Below are 17,293 nucleotides of genomic sequence, written 5' to 3'. Positions count from 1 at the left end.
GATGCTCCCACCACTAATTATTTGAATTGTCATGTTCTACTCTTTTAGAGTTTCAGGTTCTGAGTGCACTCCATTGTGGCAACTATCTTTTTGTTGTTGTTGTCAGAGGTGAGTTTCTTTGCTATAGTTGTAGTAGGTGTTTGTCTTCATTCTGAGGGTAACCCTGTTATTATGTCTTGGTACATCTAGATTAGGTGGGCTCTAAAAAGGCTCAGTGAAAAATCTCTGAAACTCACCACTTTAAACTTTTGCTATTAAAATAAAAGTGGAGAAATTAAAGAAAAACACAGATTAAGTGATATCTGAGCACATATTAGGGCAAGCCTCTGTCTTACAAAGTCACTTGGAATATAGAACAGACCTACAGTAAGCCTGCCTCCCTAGAGTTAATGATCAAAGTCAAGACTACAGATTTCAAGAAAGAAAATTACTTGAGGTGAATCATACACTCTGGTTTTAAGCATCCCGTCCTACAGAGCTAAAAAAGAAGAAACTCTTTAGTAAGTGCCTGGAAAAGCAGTCTCTATCAAAATGTCCTATGAACAAATGAAAAAAAAAAAAGGTATGCATTTATATAATTTCTTTCTTGGAAGATGAAAAAGGAAGTTTAGATTCTGTTAATAATACTGAGTTGGGGGAAGAAAAGTCAGAAGGGAGTTGTCTGATGCTGCAGGAGAAGCAGAGAGCCATCCAAAAGTCTGTCAAAGATCTGTGTAAGGACATCATTGACAAACTGTTAAAGGAGTCCTTTGATACCTCTGTTCACCTAAGGATAGTCAGTGAGCATGGAAACCAAATCCCTCGGAGGGTTTGGTTTTGTACAGTTCAATAAAGGAAGATGTTGAAGCTTCCCAGGATACTAGGTTGGTGGCAAAAGTAATGGGAACAAGGGTACCATGGCTTGAGCAAAGCCTAATGGAAGACAGTGGCTTGATGGTTATGGTAGCTACAAAAGTGGATCTGTAAAATAAGCTGGTGGCACAGGAAATGAGCACAAATGTGCTGGCACAGCTTTGGGAAAACATGGAGAGTTAGGAAGTTTCTCAGTAAAAGGGAGGGAAGACCACAGGACATAGGGATCATACATGGAGATAACCTAGAACCCCTGCACAGATATAGCCCATGCAGCTCAGTCTCAAAGTGGGTTCCCTAGTAATGGAAACAGGGACTATCTCTGACATGAACTCAGTGGCTAGCTCTTCGATCACCTCCCCCGATGAGGGAGCAGTGTCCCAGACCAGAGAGGAAGAAAATGCAGTCAGTCCTGATGAGACCTGATAGGCTAGGGTCAGATGGAAGGGGAGGAGGACCTCCCCTATCAGTGGACTTGGTGAGGGACATGGGAGGAGATGAGGGAAAGAGGATGAGATTGGGAGGAGATGAGGAAGGGGGTTACAGCAGGGGTAAAAAGAGAATAAATTTTAATTTATAAAAAAAATTAATTAAAAAAAGTAAAAAGAAAAAGTTGTTAAGTTTCTTTCATACATAGATTGTTCTCTTCCATCCGAAAGATACAATTCTGTTTCTTTGTTGTTTGTCTTTTGTCTGCTGAAGTTTTAGCTGGAGCAATATGACAGCTGTAGGTCAAGGGAATGCAACTTTGAAAAAAAGAAGTCAGAGTAGCTGGATACATGATTGACTGAAAAAAAAATCTGTAACCCTCCTATATACAAATGACAAAATTAGAATGAAACCAGTAAACCAAAAACCTTCCATAATAGTCCCCAAAATATGTAAAATATCTAGGGATAACTATAACCAAACACGTAAAAAAACTTGTAAGATTAAAAACTTCAAGTCTTTGAAGAAAAAAAAAATTGAAGAAGACATAAAGTGGAGAAAATATCAGAAGATAGAAAGATCTCCTATGCTATTGGATCAATAAGATTAACATAGAAAAATAGCCATCCTACCAAAAGCAATGTATAGATTCAGTGTAATCCCCATCAAAATCCTAAGACAATCTTTACAAAATCCTTGAAAGGATAGTTCTCAAATGGAAAAAATAATAATGCAGGATGGCTACAACAATCTGAAACAATTAAAGAACTGCTGGAGGTATCACCAACCCTAATTTTAATTTGTACTGCAGAGGTACTGTATTAAAACCCACATGGTCTTGGTATGAAAGCAGATATAGTGATAAATGCAACCTAACTGAAGCCCCAGTTGTAAATCCACACACCTTTGAACACCTGATCTTTTATAATGAAGCTAGAAATACACACTGGAAAAACAGAAAGTGTCTTCAACCAATGGTGCTGGTCAAAAATGAATGTCTCATGCAGAAGAATGTAAATCACTGTGTACAAAACTAAAGTCCAAGTGGTTTAAAGAACTCAACCTAGGACCAGATAGATTGAACTTGATAAAAGAGAAAACGGGGAATAGCCTTGAACACAGGAGACCGTTTTCTGGACAAAAAGAAAAAAGAAAAGAAAAAGAAAATGAAAAGAAACACCAATAGTGCGGCACTAATATCCACATTTAATAAGCAGGACCTCATGAAACTGAAAAGCTTCTAATGGGCACCATCAATAGGACAAAGCTGCAGCCTACAGAATGGGAAAATATTCTTTCAAAACTTGCATTTGATAGAGGACTAATATACAAAATACATAAAGAACTCAAGAAATTAGATATTAATAAAAATTCCAATTAAAAAGGGGTTACAGATCTAAACAAAGAATTACCAATAGAGTAATCTCAAATGGCTGGCTGAGAAACAAAGAAATATTCAGCGTCCTTAACCATGATGGAAATGCAAATCAAAACGACTTTGACAACTCATGCTGGTGAGGATTTGGAGCAAGGAAACATTCCTCCATTGCTGGTGGGAGTGAAAACTCACAGGCACTATGGAAATCAATATGGCAATTCCTCAGAGTTGGGAATCCATCTACCTCAGGCAATGATATCACTCTTGTGCATTTACTCAAAGGATGCTTCATCCTACCACAAGGACACTTGCTCAGTCATGCTCCCTGCAGCTTTATTCATAAAGCCTGAAACTGGAAACAACCTAGATGTCACTCAACAGAAGAATGAATAAAGAACACATGGCTCATTTACACACTGGCATATGACTCAGCTGTTAAAAAAAATAAAACTATGAAATTTGTATACAAATGGATGGAATTATAAAAGATCATCCTGAGAGGGAAAGATAAGTATATACAGTTAGGTAAAGAAGTTTCTGGAGGATTCAGGAATCTCTCTGAGGGGTGAAACAGAATGGACTTTAAAAGTGTACTGAAGGCAGGTGGAGACAGAGATGGAAGAATCAGGTGGTGGGGGCCCGTGAAAATGGGTGGAAGGACAGAGTGCAGGAAAGATGGCTAGAATTGGTGTGACTTTTAAGGGGCAGCATGGAAACCTACTGCAATGGAAACGTACTGGAATCTATAAAGGTGATCCTAATGAGGACTCTTAGAAAAAGTGAATGTGACATCATCACTTGTACATGTGTATTTCCTGTGGTTGTGTTAGATTGAATTCAAATGAGTTGTTTGCCAAGGGGGTCCCATAGAAATTCCCAAACAACCTAGACTGTTCCTAAGACAAAAGGTTGCTCTGTGCAGATAACAACAGAAACCGTTTCTGAGGACAACACCCACACAACTCACTGAACATGAAGAAGTTGAGCTAGTTCCTGCATGGAGACCTCACCTCCATATTTTAGTCTCTTTGGTGAGGAAAAGTGTTCTGCAGGCTATTAAAAGAGAAATGTAGATACCAATCAAGTCACAAAGCCTATGGCATACAGTCTCTTCTGCCTGCAAAATATGCTAGGGCAGTGGCAGCACAGAACTTGTGGGAGTAGCCAACCACTGACTGATTTGACCAAAGGACCACTCCATGACAAAGAACCCACATCAGACACTGCTTCACTAATCAACAAACAGAGACTAGGTAGACCAGAGACCTAAGGTAAACCCAAGCACTATTGAACAAAAACAAAACAACAACAACAAACAAACAAACAAAAACAGTAAAGAATAAAGTGATTTCTAATGATATTCTGCTGTGCTTATAGGTCACTGTCTTGTTCAGTCACCACCGAAGATGCTTCCTTTGGCAGTAAGTAGGAACAGATGCAGAGAAACCCACAGTCAGACATTATGCAGAGAGATTCTAAATGGGGAGGTCTCCATCAAATCTCTTCCTTCGGAGCTTAGGGAATTACGCAAAAGAGGAGATATATGAGAAGATGGAAAGATCTCCCATGCTCATGGCTTGGCAGGATTAACATAGTAAAAATGGCCATCTTACCAAAAGCAATCTACAGATTTAATGCAATTCCCATCAAATTGCCAACACAATTGTTTACAGACCTGGAAAGAAAAATTCTCAACTTCGTATGGAATAACAAGAAACCGAGAATTGCTAAAACAATCCTCTACAATAAAAGATCTTCTGGAGGTATCTCCATCCCTGATCTCAAGCTGTATTATAGAGCAACAGTTATAAAAACTGCATGGTACTGCCATAGAAACAGAATGGTGGATCAATGGAATCAAACAGAAGACCCAGAAATAAACCCATACACTTATGGACACCTGATTTTTGACAAAGATGCCAAAACCATACAATGGAAAAAAGATAGCATCTTCAACAAATGGTGCTGGTCCAACTGGATGTCTACATGTAGAAAAATGAAAATAGATCCATACTTATCACTCTGCACAAAACTGAAGTCCAAGTGGATCAAAGACCTCAACCTAAAACCGGAAACATTAAATCGGCTAGAAAAAAAAAATGGGGAATACCCTAGAACTCATTGTTACAGGAGAAAACTTCCTGAACAGAACACCAACAGCACAGGTTCTAAGAGCAACAATCAATATATGGCACCTCATGAAACTGAAAAGCTTCTGTAAAGCAAAGGACACCGTCATCAAAACAAAGCGACTGCCTACAGATTGGGAAAGAATCTTCACCAACCCTTTATCTGACAGAGGACTCATATCCGGTATATATAAAGAACTAAAGAAGCTGAAAAGCAGCAAATCAAGTAATCCACTTAAAAAAATGGGGAACAGAGCTAAACAGAGAACTCTCTGTAGAGGAATATCGAATGGCAGAAAAGCACTTAAAGAAATGCTCAACATCATTAGCCATTAGGAAAATACAAATCAAAACAACCCTGAGATTTCACCTTACACCCTTCAGAATGGCCAAGATGAAAAACTCAAGTGACAACACATGCTGGAGAGGTTGTAGAGAAAGGGGAACCCTTCTCCACTGCTGGTGGGAATGTAAACTTGTACAACCACTCTGGAAATCAATCTGGTGCTTTCTCAGACAACTAGGAATAGAGCTTCCTCAAGATCCAGCCATACCACTCCTAGGCACATACCCAAAAGAGACTCAAGTACACAAAAAGGACATTTGCTCAACCATGTTTGTAGCAGCTTTATTTGTAATAGCCAGAAGGTGGAAACAGCCCAGATGCCCCTCAACTGAAGAATGGATGCAGAAACTGTGGTACATCTATACAATGGAGTATTACTCAGCAATGAAAAATAAGGAAATCATGACATTTGCAGGTAAATGGTGGGACCTGGAAAGGATCATCCTGAGTGAGTTGTCCCAGAAGCAAAAAGACACACATGGTATATACTCACTCATAAAAATATACAACATAGAATAAACCCACTAAAATCTGTACATCTAAACAAACTAAGCAAAAGAGAGGACCCTAACTAAAATGTTCAGTCCCCACCCTGAAAGGCAAAGAGGATGGACATCAGAAGAAAAAGAAAACAGGAAACAACCTAGGAACCTGCTACAGAGGGCCTCTGAAAGCCAGAAGAAGAAAACAGGAAACAACCTAGGAACCTGCCACAGAGGGCCTCTGAAAGCCTCTGCCGTGCAGACTGTCAAAGCAGATGCTGAGCCTAATGGCCAACTGATGGGCAGAGTGAATGGAGTTTTATGTAAGAAGTGGGAAATATTAAGAGCTGGAGAGGACAGGAACTCCACAAGGAGAGCAACAGAACAAGAAAATTTGAACACAGGGAACTTCCCAGAGACTCATACTCCAACCAAGGACTATCCATGGAGATAACCTAGAACCCTGACAGTGCAGCCACTTCTGATGAGAACTGATAGACTAAGATCAGAAAGAAGGAGAGGAGGACCTCCCCTATCAGTGGACTTGGGGAGGGTCACGCATGCAGAAAGGCGGGGGAGGGTGGGGCAGGGAGGGGAGGAGGGAGAGGCTTATGGGGGATACAAAATGAATAAAGTGTAATTAATAAAAAAAGAGTCAGGAGGATAGAGGACAACAGGAAATTATGGCACACTGAATCAAATTTGCAAGGTGCATATGAGTTCACAGAGACTGAAAGAGCAATCACAGGACCTAAATATTTCTACACTAGGTCCTCTGTGTATATATTATAGCTATTAGCTTAGTATTTTTATGGGACTATGAGTACAAGCGTGTTTCTACTCTATTGCCTGCTCTTGGGACATTTTTGTTGGTTTTGTCATCTTTCATTGTCATCTCTTAGAAGTCTGTTCTTTTCTAATGAGAGACAAAAACAATGAGTGGATTTGGTGGGGAGAGAAAGTGGGGGAAGGTTTTGGTAGGAGTAGAGGTAAGGGAAATGATAATCAGGACATATTATATGAGAAAACAATCTATTTTTACTAAAAGAAAAGTAACAACTTTTAAAAATAAAACTTATATTATTCCAAAAAGAATTTAAAAAGAGAAACAAGTAGTGTTTGTTGTCTGTTTTATGATTGATTTATTTATGATAGGGCCTTTTAATGATGTTCTAAGGTAGTTTACAATCACATGAGTTTCTTAGAAAGCCATAAAGACAATATTTCCACATCTAGAATTCAGTTAATATGATAGTAGTGTGAACTGTAATTTTTAAATTTGTATTGCTACATATAATGTGCAAAACAGTATTTCCTAAAAACATCTTTTTAATTTTCCCATTTATGCTTAAAAATAAAACTCTAATGTGATATCACAAGTTTTGTTTCAGTAACTTTGGGAATTATTAAAAGAATAAAATGTTGAGACAAGAAAAAATATTTCCTGAATTAAACTGATACATATAATTATATTTGTGTAATAATCTGGATTTATATTAACATCAAACACCATCAGGAGGTTGTCATTGATGCTCCAATACTTGGTTAAAATACAAAACTCAGTGGTTCTCCAGGTTAGGCTCCATACCTAAGAGTAGGTGGCCCATGTAAAACAAACTGAATATTATCTGTGGACTCTTTTTTTTTTTTTTTGTATTTGCTTTGCTTGGGCTTTCTTTTTCCTTTTTTCTTTCTTTCCTTCCTTCCTTCCTTCCTTCCTTCCTTCCTTCTTTCCTTCCTTCTTTCTTCCTCTCTTTCTTTCTTTTTCTTCCATTCATCCATTTTCTGTTTTCTTTCTTCCTACCTATTTCTTTCTTCTTTTTTTCTTTTGTTGTTTTATTTTTCTTTTCCTTGTTTGTTTTCATTTTTGACTTTTATAAAGTTTTATTTGTTAGTTTCTTTTTCATTTTTATTTCTTTCTGTTTGTTTTTGAGAGCAGAGAAAGAAAATATAAATTTAGGTCGGTAGAGAGACTGGGAAGATCTAGGAAGATTCAGGGATAAAAAAGCATGCTAAAAATTATTGTGTGATAAAAAGTTTCACTGGTATTCCAGACTAAATACTTATGCCAAAGTAATTAGTTCTTTTATTATAAGGTATAAGGGAATGTGAAAAAAAAAGATGACTTTAGGGGTTAGGGTGAGCACTGGTCATAAAAGCACTCATGAACACCACGTAAAATGATATAAATGGTCACGGGCATCTCTGTTATCACGTTCCTGAGTTTGAGGTGTGGGGTGGGGAAGGATAAGAGGATTGTTAGGCTTTGCTGACTGCCAGCGGAGAAAAACAAACAAAACAGAACAAAACAAAACAAAACAAAACAGATCTCATGAGAGGTTTTTGACTGAAGGAAATAAGGTGGGTGAATGGCCCTGGATATTGTCTGGCTTCTATAGATGCAGAGATGAACATGAATTTCTGAACATATGTGAGGACATATACACAGCATACACGACAGAGAAAGAGAGAGAGAGAGAGAGAAACAGAAAGAGGGAGGGAAGGATGCAGAGAGAGAGAGAGAGAGAGAGAGAGAATTTATTAATTTATTTTACTTTAGAGGTAATTTCCTTGGAGATGGTCAAAGCAACATTGTTTTCTTTACTCCCCAGAAATTTTCCTTTGAGATGGTCCTCATTCATGCACTGGTGAGTATATTGTTAGAAAGGAACTTATTCAATACAAACTTTGATAACTCGAGTTTTCTAGGGGAAAAGACTAAAAGTCGAGAGATGTTGGTTCTAACATGGACTCTGAGCTTCCTGGGGATGAAAGAAATTCTGTGAATGGCAAAATCTACATAATATTACTAACAAATAAGAAGGATGGGGCTATTCTATAATGTATGAAGTCTTACTACAACAATAAGACAAGAAAATATAATAAAAGCAAAGCTAGAAGGGAAAGAAGTCAAAGGCTCTCTGAAGGAAAGCATTTTAAATTTAATACCTTTTTGTTGGATCTGGATACCAATTAGATTTTAATAACAAAACTTGTATCTAATATTGTCATTCACAAATGGCATTCAAATAGACCTACATACTGCCGTTTAGACTAGTTTGTCTATTTTATGATCACATAGTTCAACAATAACATATGAATGTCAGAATCATTTAGCTATAATGTTCTGTATGACCTTACAGAAGTCAAGAATAGATTGGATTGGTGAGATCAATGGCTTAGGTGGATCTTAGCCACAATGGATCTATTTTTATTTAACACAACTGCTCCTAAGGCTCAAGAAACATCATGGAATAAGATGAACAAAGATCTTAAGAACCACATTACCAGAAACTATGCTAAGAATTTGTATCTCCTAGAAATGACAGAGAAGTCATGCCCATGATACCTCAAAAATATGCCTGCCTAAACAAGAGCTGCACAATAACAATAGCAACAGGCATGGTAACATGGAAAGGGTAAGTCTTTTAGAGTCACATCCCTAGAAAAAGTATTATAGGTAACTGCTGGATGCTAAAAGAGAAAGAGTTGGCCTCTCAAGGGAAAGAGATCTAGAATTGGCTAATCAATACAAAGTGAAATCACATACATATAACTTTCACTAAACAGATTCAGTAGATTAAGAAACAATAATAAGCACTCTCAACCTAGCATTAAATGAAAGGAGGGGATATGGGAGAAATTGTAAGGAGTATGGGGAAGAGGGAAGTGATGTAAACATTTTAGTTAAAAGTGATAATTCAAATACTTTAGTCTAGGTGCTCTTATTTTCAGGTCACTCAATATCTTCACTCTTACAAGTATTTAACATACTTAATTTTCCTAATATGTACTCCTGGCTGTCATATTGGAACAACGGTTGGAGAATGTATGTCCTATAATCCTAGCTTGCTTCCTTTTGATATGATAAAACACTGACAAAAGAAACTTGGGGAATCACGATTGCCCTTCTGGATGAGAATTAAGCATCTTCTCTAAGGTACTCCTTGTAGTTTAGTTTCTTTAGGTGTACAGATTTTACAGATGTTTAGCCTATATTATATGTCTAATAACCACTTATGAGTGAGTACATACCATGTTTGTCTTTTTGCTTCTGGGTTACCTCACTCAAGATGATCTTTTCTCGTTCCCACCACTTGCGTGCAAATTTCATGATTTCCTTGTTTTTTTATCACTGAGTAATATTCCATTATGTAAATGTACCACAGTTTCTGTATCAATTCCTGTACTGAGGGACATGTAGGCTATTTTCAGCTTCTGGCTATTACACATAGAGCTGCTATGAACATGGTTGAGCAAATGTCCTTGTATAATTGAGCATCTTTTGGATATAGGCCTAGGAGTGGTATAGCTGGATCTTGAGGAAGCACTATTCCTAATTTTCTGAGAAAGCGCCAGATTGATTTCCAAAGTGGTTGTACAAGTTTACATTTCCACCAACAATGGAGGAGGGTTCCCCTTACTCCACATCCTTTCTAGCATGTGTTGTCACTTGAGTTTTGATCTTAGCCATTCTGATGGGTGTAAGGTGAAATCTCAGGGTCATTTTAATTTGCATTTTCCTGATGACTAAGGACGTTGAGCATTTCTTTAAAAGTGTTTTTCTGCCATTTGATATTCCTCTGTTGAGAATTCTCTGTTTAGCTCCTTACCCCTTTTTTTAATTGGATTATTTGAGATTTTGCTTTTTTAACTTCTTGAGTTCTTCATGTATTCTGGATATCAGCCCACTGTCAGATATAGGGTTGGGGAAGATCCTATCCCAGTCTGTTGTGATGACAGTGTCCTTTGCTTTACAGAATCTTTTTAGTTTCATGAGGTCTCATTTATTGATTGTTGCTCTTAGAGCCTGTGCTGTTGGTGTTCTGTTCAGGAAGTTGTCTCCTATGCCAATGAGTTGAACATTTCTTTAAATATTTCTCTGCATTCAATATTTCTCTACTGAGAATTCTCTGTTTATCTTTGTACCCCATTTTTTAACTTCTGTTACTTGGTTTGCTTCCTTGATCATGGTATTGAAGAGAGGCTGAGACTCATAGCCAAACTTTGGGCAGAATGCATGGAATTTTATGAAAGAAGGGGGAGATAGAAAGACCTGGAGGAAACAGGAGTTCAAAAAGGAGTCCAACAGAGCCAAAAAAAAAAAAAAAAAAAAAAAAAAAAAAACTGAACCCAGGGGCCCCTGCAGAGACTGATACCCCAACCAAGGACCATGCATGGAGAGTTCCTAAAACCCCTGCTCAGAGGTAGCCCATGGACTCAGCCTCTATGTGCGTTCTTAGTAAGGGGACCAGGGGCTGTCTCTGGCATGAACTCAGTGGCAGGATCTCTGATCACCTTCCCCTGAGGGGGTGCAGCCTTGCCAGGCCACTGAGAAAGACAATGCAGCCAGTCCTAATGAGACCTGATAGACTAGGGTCAGATAGAAAGGAAGGACGTCTTCCCATATAAGTGGACTAGGGGAGGGGCATAGAGTGAGAAAAAGGAGGAACAGTGGGATTGGGAGGAGACGAGGGAGAGGGGTCATAGCTGGGATACAAAGTGAATAAAATGTAATAATATATAATAATTAATAGAAAAGAAAACAACAATAACAACAAAAAGAAACTGAGCAGGAAAAGGCTCATTTGACATAAAGATTACAGTCTGTCATCAAATGAAGCCAAGTAGGCTACTTATGACACGGAATGCTCTAAAGGGAGGTGAAACATTCCATCCTTCACGAAAGGTCAAACTCAAAGGCTTCAGGAAGTTGCTGAAACTTACCACGTTCATTTGGCCATCACCCCACCTCTGAGTATATAATAGACACTTTCAGACAACCTGAGCTGTCTAGAAGACTTTTAGTATGTGGGTTACCTAGAAGAAACTCTCAAAGTAGTAGATACTATCACAAATACCCACAGGAAACTGACACCAGCTGACTTGCCTGAGAGAGTAAGATCAAGTGAGCCGCCTAGGAAGGACACTTTCCAGTCTGTTGATCTGTCTCTAAATTGTGTAATGTGTTTCAGGTTTCCAGCATTTGTGAACTGTCACCCATACTGGGGTGAGCTTTCAGTGATGCAGTTGACTTTGAGTTATTCCTGCTCCAGTAATTCCTTTCCTATTCCTGTAATAAGCTCAAAAATCTCATTAGTTCTCTAAGTTGTACTTTGCTGTTACCCTTAATTTGATTTATTGTCAAATCTAGAGTGAATAGCTATTTGTTCAGGTTTCTCTAGTAACAGTGTTACACACTATATACTTTCAAATTGCCTATATATTAGGGATTTTCTGAATAAAAATGTTGTTACATAATATTTTCTATATTCTTACTTGCATAGAAATATTAAATAATAAAGCTTGTTTGTATATTTCTATAAATGTTCATTATAAGTCTTGATATTTGTATATTATATAACCATGCATACTATTGCTTTACTTGAATAACTCCATTTAATTACTTGAAGAGCAGATGGCTTTAAGAACAAGTTGAACTTTGAATTCTTCCTTCACTCAATTCTCAGCTGTGGAGTGGGCATGTCTTCAGTGACAAAGATTATTCATGATCGAAATTTTCATCTCTGACTGAATAAATGCACTATTTCCTGCACAGCTAATAAAATTCATTAGAAATGAATTATAAAATTTGAAAAGACTGTGTCATCAAGTGTTAATTGAAGTCACATACAAACGTAATTCCTGAAATATAGAACCTGTGGTTACTAAAAGCAGACCACATCTATATTACTTTGCTCAGTAATTACATGGTATTTAGAGATGGTAAAATTGTGGTGACACTGTGCTGGGGTAAACATGTAAACCTTTGGGAGAACCATCAGCCCTTAATCAGTGTTAAATATTGTATTTGCCTTATTATAAATTTGTATTTTAAACTCCATTCATCTGTCACAGAAATTGTGATACTACTTTCTGATTTGTTGTTTGTGATGATAGTACAAGTTCACAAGATCCATCATACCTAAAAGTTTACTTTGTGTATTATTGTCTTTTTGTTATTTACTTCAATTCATATGTAGATGCTAACCCATTAATGTGGAAAGATTCAAAGGTTTACCAGAATCCTAAAAACCAGCAAACCTCAACTCTATACAACCAGGTACTCTGTAGTTGTGAGAAGGAGGTTTGTATGTTGTCTTACTGCTCTCTTTCCAGTAACAATGCCTAGGTGTTTATAGAAAAAGCATAAGTTCAATGGACATCTTATGACAGGAGTCTACCACAAAAGGCATCTGAAAGACTCTACCTAGCAGTGTTTCAAAGCAGACACTAAGACTCATAACCAAACCCTCGGCAGAGTGCAGGGAATCATATGAAAGAAGGGAAGTTAGTATGATATGGAAAGGATAGGAGCTCTACAAGGACCAAATATATCTGGGCACAGGGTCTTTTCTGAGACTGACTCTCAACCAAGGACCATCTATGGATATAACCTAGAACTTCTGCTCGGATGTGGCCTGTGGTAGCTCAGTAACCAAGTAGTTTTCCAAAGTAAGGGCAACACGGACTATTTCTAACAGGATCTCAAGGGCAGGCTGTTTGACCCCCCCCCCCCAGGGGAGGAGCAGTCTGTTAGGCCACAGAGGAGGACTTTGCAGCCAGCCCTGAAGATACCTGATAAAACAGGGTCAGATGAAAGGGGAGGAGGTCCTCCCCTATCAGGGGACTTGGAAAGGGGCAGGGAGGAGACCAGGGAGGGAGTGTGGGGTTGGGGAGGGAATGAGGGAGCGGGATACAGCTGGGACACAGAGTTAACAAAATGTAACTAAAAAGAAAAATAAAATAAAAAAAAAGAAAGAAAATCAGCAAAAAAAAAAAATTAACTTAGTATAAAGTGATAAAAGCATAAGTTTCAGTTCCTTAGACTGGTTACTGATGCTATCTACACATTCTAAAGTTATGAAATTATTCATTAAATAATACAATTTAATTGAATAAAGTATAGTCAACAGCATTTTGTGTTCACGGCAAAAAAAAAAAAAAAAAGAAAAAGCATAACACAACATGTAACAAAGATACTACTGTATAATCCTATGTGAAAGATGGTCTTATATAGCTATATCACTGCATATTTGATATGGCATTTTAGAGGAAGATATGATTGAATCTTAGAGCTGCAGTTTTATTTTTGTTTTTGATAAAATCATGAAAATCAGAGGCAGTCATGTAACCTATGCAGTCATTATATTATCAATATGTTACATTCCATAGAATTCAGGAATCTGATTCGATCTAAACGAAAACAGAGAATCTTCATATTACTTTTTTAAGGAAGATAGAAAAATTTGTTCACATTTACTAATATTAGTTAGTAGCTACTAATCTTGCTTTTAATTAAAAGGTTATTTTTCTTCCTAAAGAAAGTCTATATTTCTTTCTCTGGTCTTTGTAGATATTTCAGGCTAGCTCACCATATTCTTGTGATACTTTGGAAGTAAGTAGCCAAATATTCTAGTTAGACTTAGGGGTTTAATGTGATGTAAATCACCTGGCTACTGAAACAAATCTCAGCCATAAATCATTGACAGCTTTAAAAAAATGACATATGCCACACAGCAGGTTTCATCTAAGCCACAATGAATCGTTGAGATCCTGAGTGGGTTTACTGTGGATATCTCTCCCAGTGGCCTCATGGATCTGTGCCAATGGCACAAGCTATGCAAACATTGTGTTACCTTTGTAATCTCTGATATTTTACTCTGTGCCACCTTTGATACATTTGACTTTGCTTTGTCTGTAAAGTGGGGATAAAAAATAGTATCTTCTTCATGTGAATGTACAAAGGAATAAGTGACTATAGAATGAAAAGACAGATTTAAAAAGTAAAGATGTAGCTAACAAATTGATGCATTTTTTTTTCATGTGAGGTTTCCTGGAAAATAAAACCAAAGCTGCGTATTTTCTTAATTTTCACTCTTCTTCTATTTTCTCATTAGTCTGTGCTCTGTTATATCAGGGAATGTAGATTAAAATATAAAATTCAAAAGAACAGGACAGGGCTGAATAAATAGTACTGCAGAAATAGGTAAATTTGTATGGAAATGCCACGCTAGTTTAAAAATCAAGAGAGAGAGAGGAAAAAAAAACTATAAACAGGGAGAGAAACCAAAAATTACATCATGTGATCTAAACTGCCCTTGTGATACCCTATTAGAGGCAATCTGTATGGCTGGCTCATGAAAGCCTTGATGAAAACCAATTCACATGCACGTTGCAAGTGTCAGAATTCCTTTCACAGTACAATCCTATACTGATGAATAACGACAGGAATGAGTTTGATGGTACATCCCTCATGCATGCAAGTCCAGCTGTCACTGAGCCATGAGCACTGTCAGTGGAGGTGCATTTGTATGACACTGTAAAGCCAAGCACAAAATATATTCCCTATTAGTCACACTAAATACGCAGAGGAGCAACCCAGGAAGACTATGAGACAATACAATTTCATCTTTCTTAATAGCAAAATTGCGTTTATGACCACATGAAAGAGGTCTCTCCTTTCGTTTAACAATAAGATTGTATTAATTTATGAACAATATGATTAGTTATATATTCTAGGAAATTTAATAACATTTTATTCTGGTCTATAAAATATATTATCTTTGATCTAATTCTGAACTTTATTCGTACATGGCATATCATCTGACTGACAGCGTACAGGAATTCCCAAGAGCTGAATGTATAAAGTACATGTTTTATTATACAAAAGAATGCCTGTTAGAATAATCAGCCTCTGCCCATTTAATGAAATAAATGTGCTAAACCTCTTTTAATTTGTAAAGGTTGTTCCAATAGTTTTCAAGCTTGAACTCTTTTCCTTTATTTCTTAAGTTCTTTTTGCTAGAAAGATCAAAAGCAGGCCACTGCAATACTGGAGCCCATCTCTCGAGCCCATCACTGTCCTTTTTAAAGGACAGTGAAGTAAAGAACAGGAAAAATAGGGACATTTTGCAGGGCAACATAGTGATTTAGCAAAGACTATAATTTTGGTTTCTTCTCTTTTTATTTTGGGTATTATACCATGTTTCCCTCTTTTCAAAGTAACTGACTGTGAATTGGAATCTGCTCAAAGAACTCAGTTTCTGCAAGAGTTTAGATGTACTGATACATGACAGTAGACTACATAAATTCCAAGAAATAGCTTAATACTGACTCTTGTGTTGTTTCTTTCAGCTTTCAGCTCTGAGATCTCTTCTTCCTTTTCTAGAAGTTGTTCCCGACAAGCATTCAGTTCTTTAGTCAGTGCAGCAAATTCCTAGAAGGGAAATAAATATGTTTGAAAATGTATACTTGAAATATAGAAAATAAAAACTGCAAGTAGGAACAAAATAATATGACACATAAACTTTGAATGATAAAAAATGAGAACTTATATAGTATATAGTAGGCTGGTTAAGGCAGACTACTATAATTTAAGCATCTTGATCCATGCTTCAAACAAATATCAATCAAGGACATTTATGATTGCATAATATGTTGCTTATATGTGTTGATAAAATGTATTTTAAAAATTTCACATTGCATTGAGTTTAATGTTAGTATAATGATTACTAGAATACTCTGTTTGACTAGATTTGAGTTCAAGTTCTAAAATCCTAAAGTTTGACTCATTTATAGTTAATTTCTCATGGAATAAAGCAGATTGCCATCACAAAACATGCGCCTGATTAATGAGTTGTTATTTAGAGCTGTAACACAAGCAGATATCACACAGGTTAATTAACCACAAAACACTTTTATACATTTCTTCCAAAATTCATCTGCACCTGCTGTTCCATTTTTACTGTTATGAAATGAGAAATATTGTTTTATAGAAATAACTATCACATCACATCAATCAATGTTACAATGACTGAATTCTTCCGAATGGAAGAAGTACAATCAATTTATACTTTATTATCGCAATAGTTTTCATGTCCTAATTGATACTGTCAAGTTGACATATCTTAGAATCACCTAAAGAATGATTTTCAATTAATAAGCAATTGTTTTTAACAGGTTTGTCTATGGACATGTCTGTGTGGGATTGTCTAGATTGTCTTAATAAATAAGGAGGACCCAGTCCCCTTTGGGTGGTGTCATTCCCTGGCAGGTCCTGAGCTGTATATGCAACATAGAGTGATCCAGAAAGTGAGCCAACAAGCAATCCTCCTCCAAGTTTTCTCCCTTGACTCCCTTCAATGAAGGCTAGTGAGACAAGCCTTGTAACTTAAAATAAGCCCTTTCTCTCTTACCTTATTTTGGTCATGATGTTTGGCACAGCAACAGAAAGGGATGTAAACAAACCTCAAATGTGGTATAAAAATCTCACCGACACCCAAAGAAGTTAGAATATTTTCAAGAAGTATACACTGAATCATTGCTGGATCTGACTATATACATTGATCATTTATCTGATAGAAGACGATTTCATTCTGTTCATTTGTTTTCTTCTGACATAAGCTTTTCCTTATGTCCTTCTCCTAGTCTTTGTGAAATTTACATATTTTTCAAATTTGCAAAATTTGGAGAGGTTTCTACTACCAAAAATTGCAACCATTATGGAGTTTAAGTTTTAAATTTTAAACCATACAAAATGTGAGAACCTTTCAAAATTGTGCTTGTTATGAATAGACATTATAATTGTCATTTTAAGTAATAGGCTCTTAGTTTTGTTTGGTGTGCATTTCTGTGTTTGGAGTTAGACACTGGATGTAAGATTAACTATTTGAGT

General features: G+C 36.9%; 1 protein-coding gene across 7 annotated transcripts in view; it reads right to left on the bottom strand.

The window, feature by feature from the left end:
- Ppfia2 (PTPRF interacting protein alpha 2) overlaps nt 1-17,293 on the bottom strand; it is a 504,690-nt gene that overhangs the window by 188,263 nt on the left and 299,134 nt on the right. For all 7 annotated transcript variants that reach the window (XM_055625946.1, XM_055625947.1, XM_055625948.1 and 4 more), the window contains one exon: nt 15,734-15,835. In XM_055625946.1, the coding sequence (XP_055481921.1) occupies nt 15,734-15,835 (102 nt within the window). The remainder of the gene's footprint in view (nt 1-15,733; nt 15,836-17,293) is intronic.

Source organism: Psammomys obesus, unplaced genomic scaffold (genome assembly GCF_907164565.1).
Source record: "Psammomys obesus unplaced genomic scaffold, mPsaObe1.curated_primary_1811, whole genome shotgun sequence".
Lineage (NCBI taxonomy): Eukaryota > Metazoa > Chordata > Mammalia > Rodentia > Muridae > Psammomys > Psammomys obesus.
This window is presented reverse-complemented; position numbering and strand designations above follow the sequence as displayed.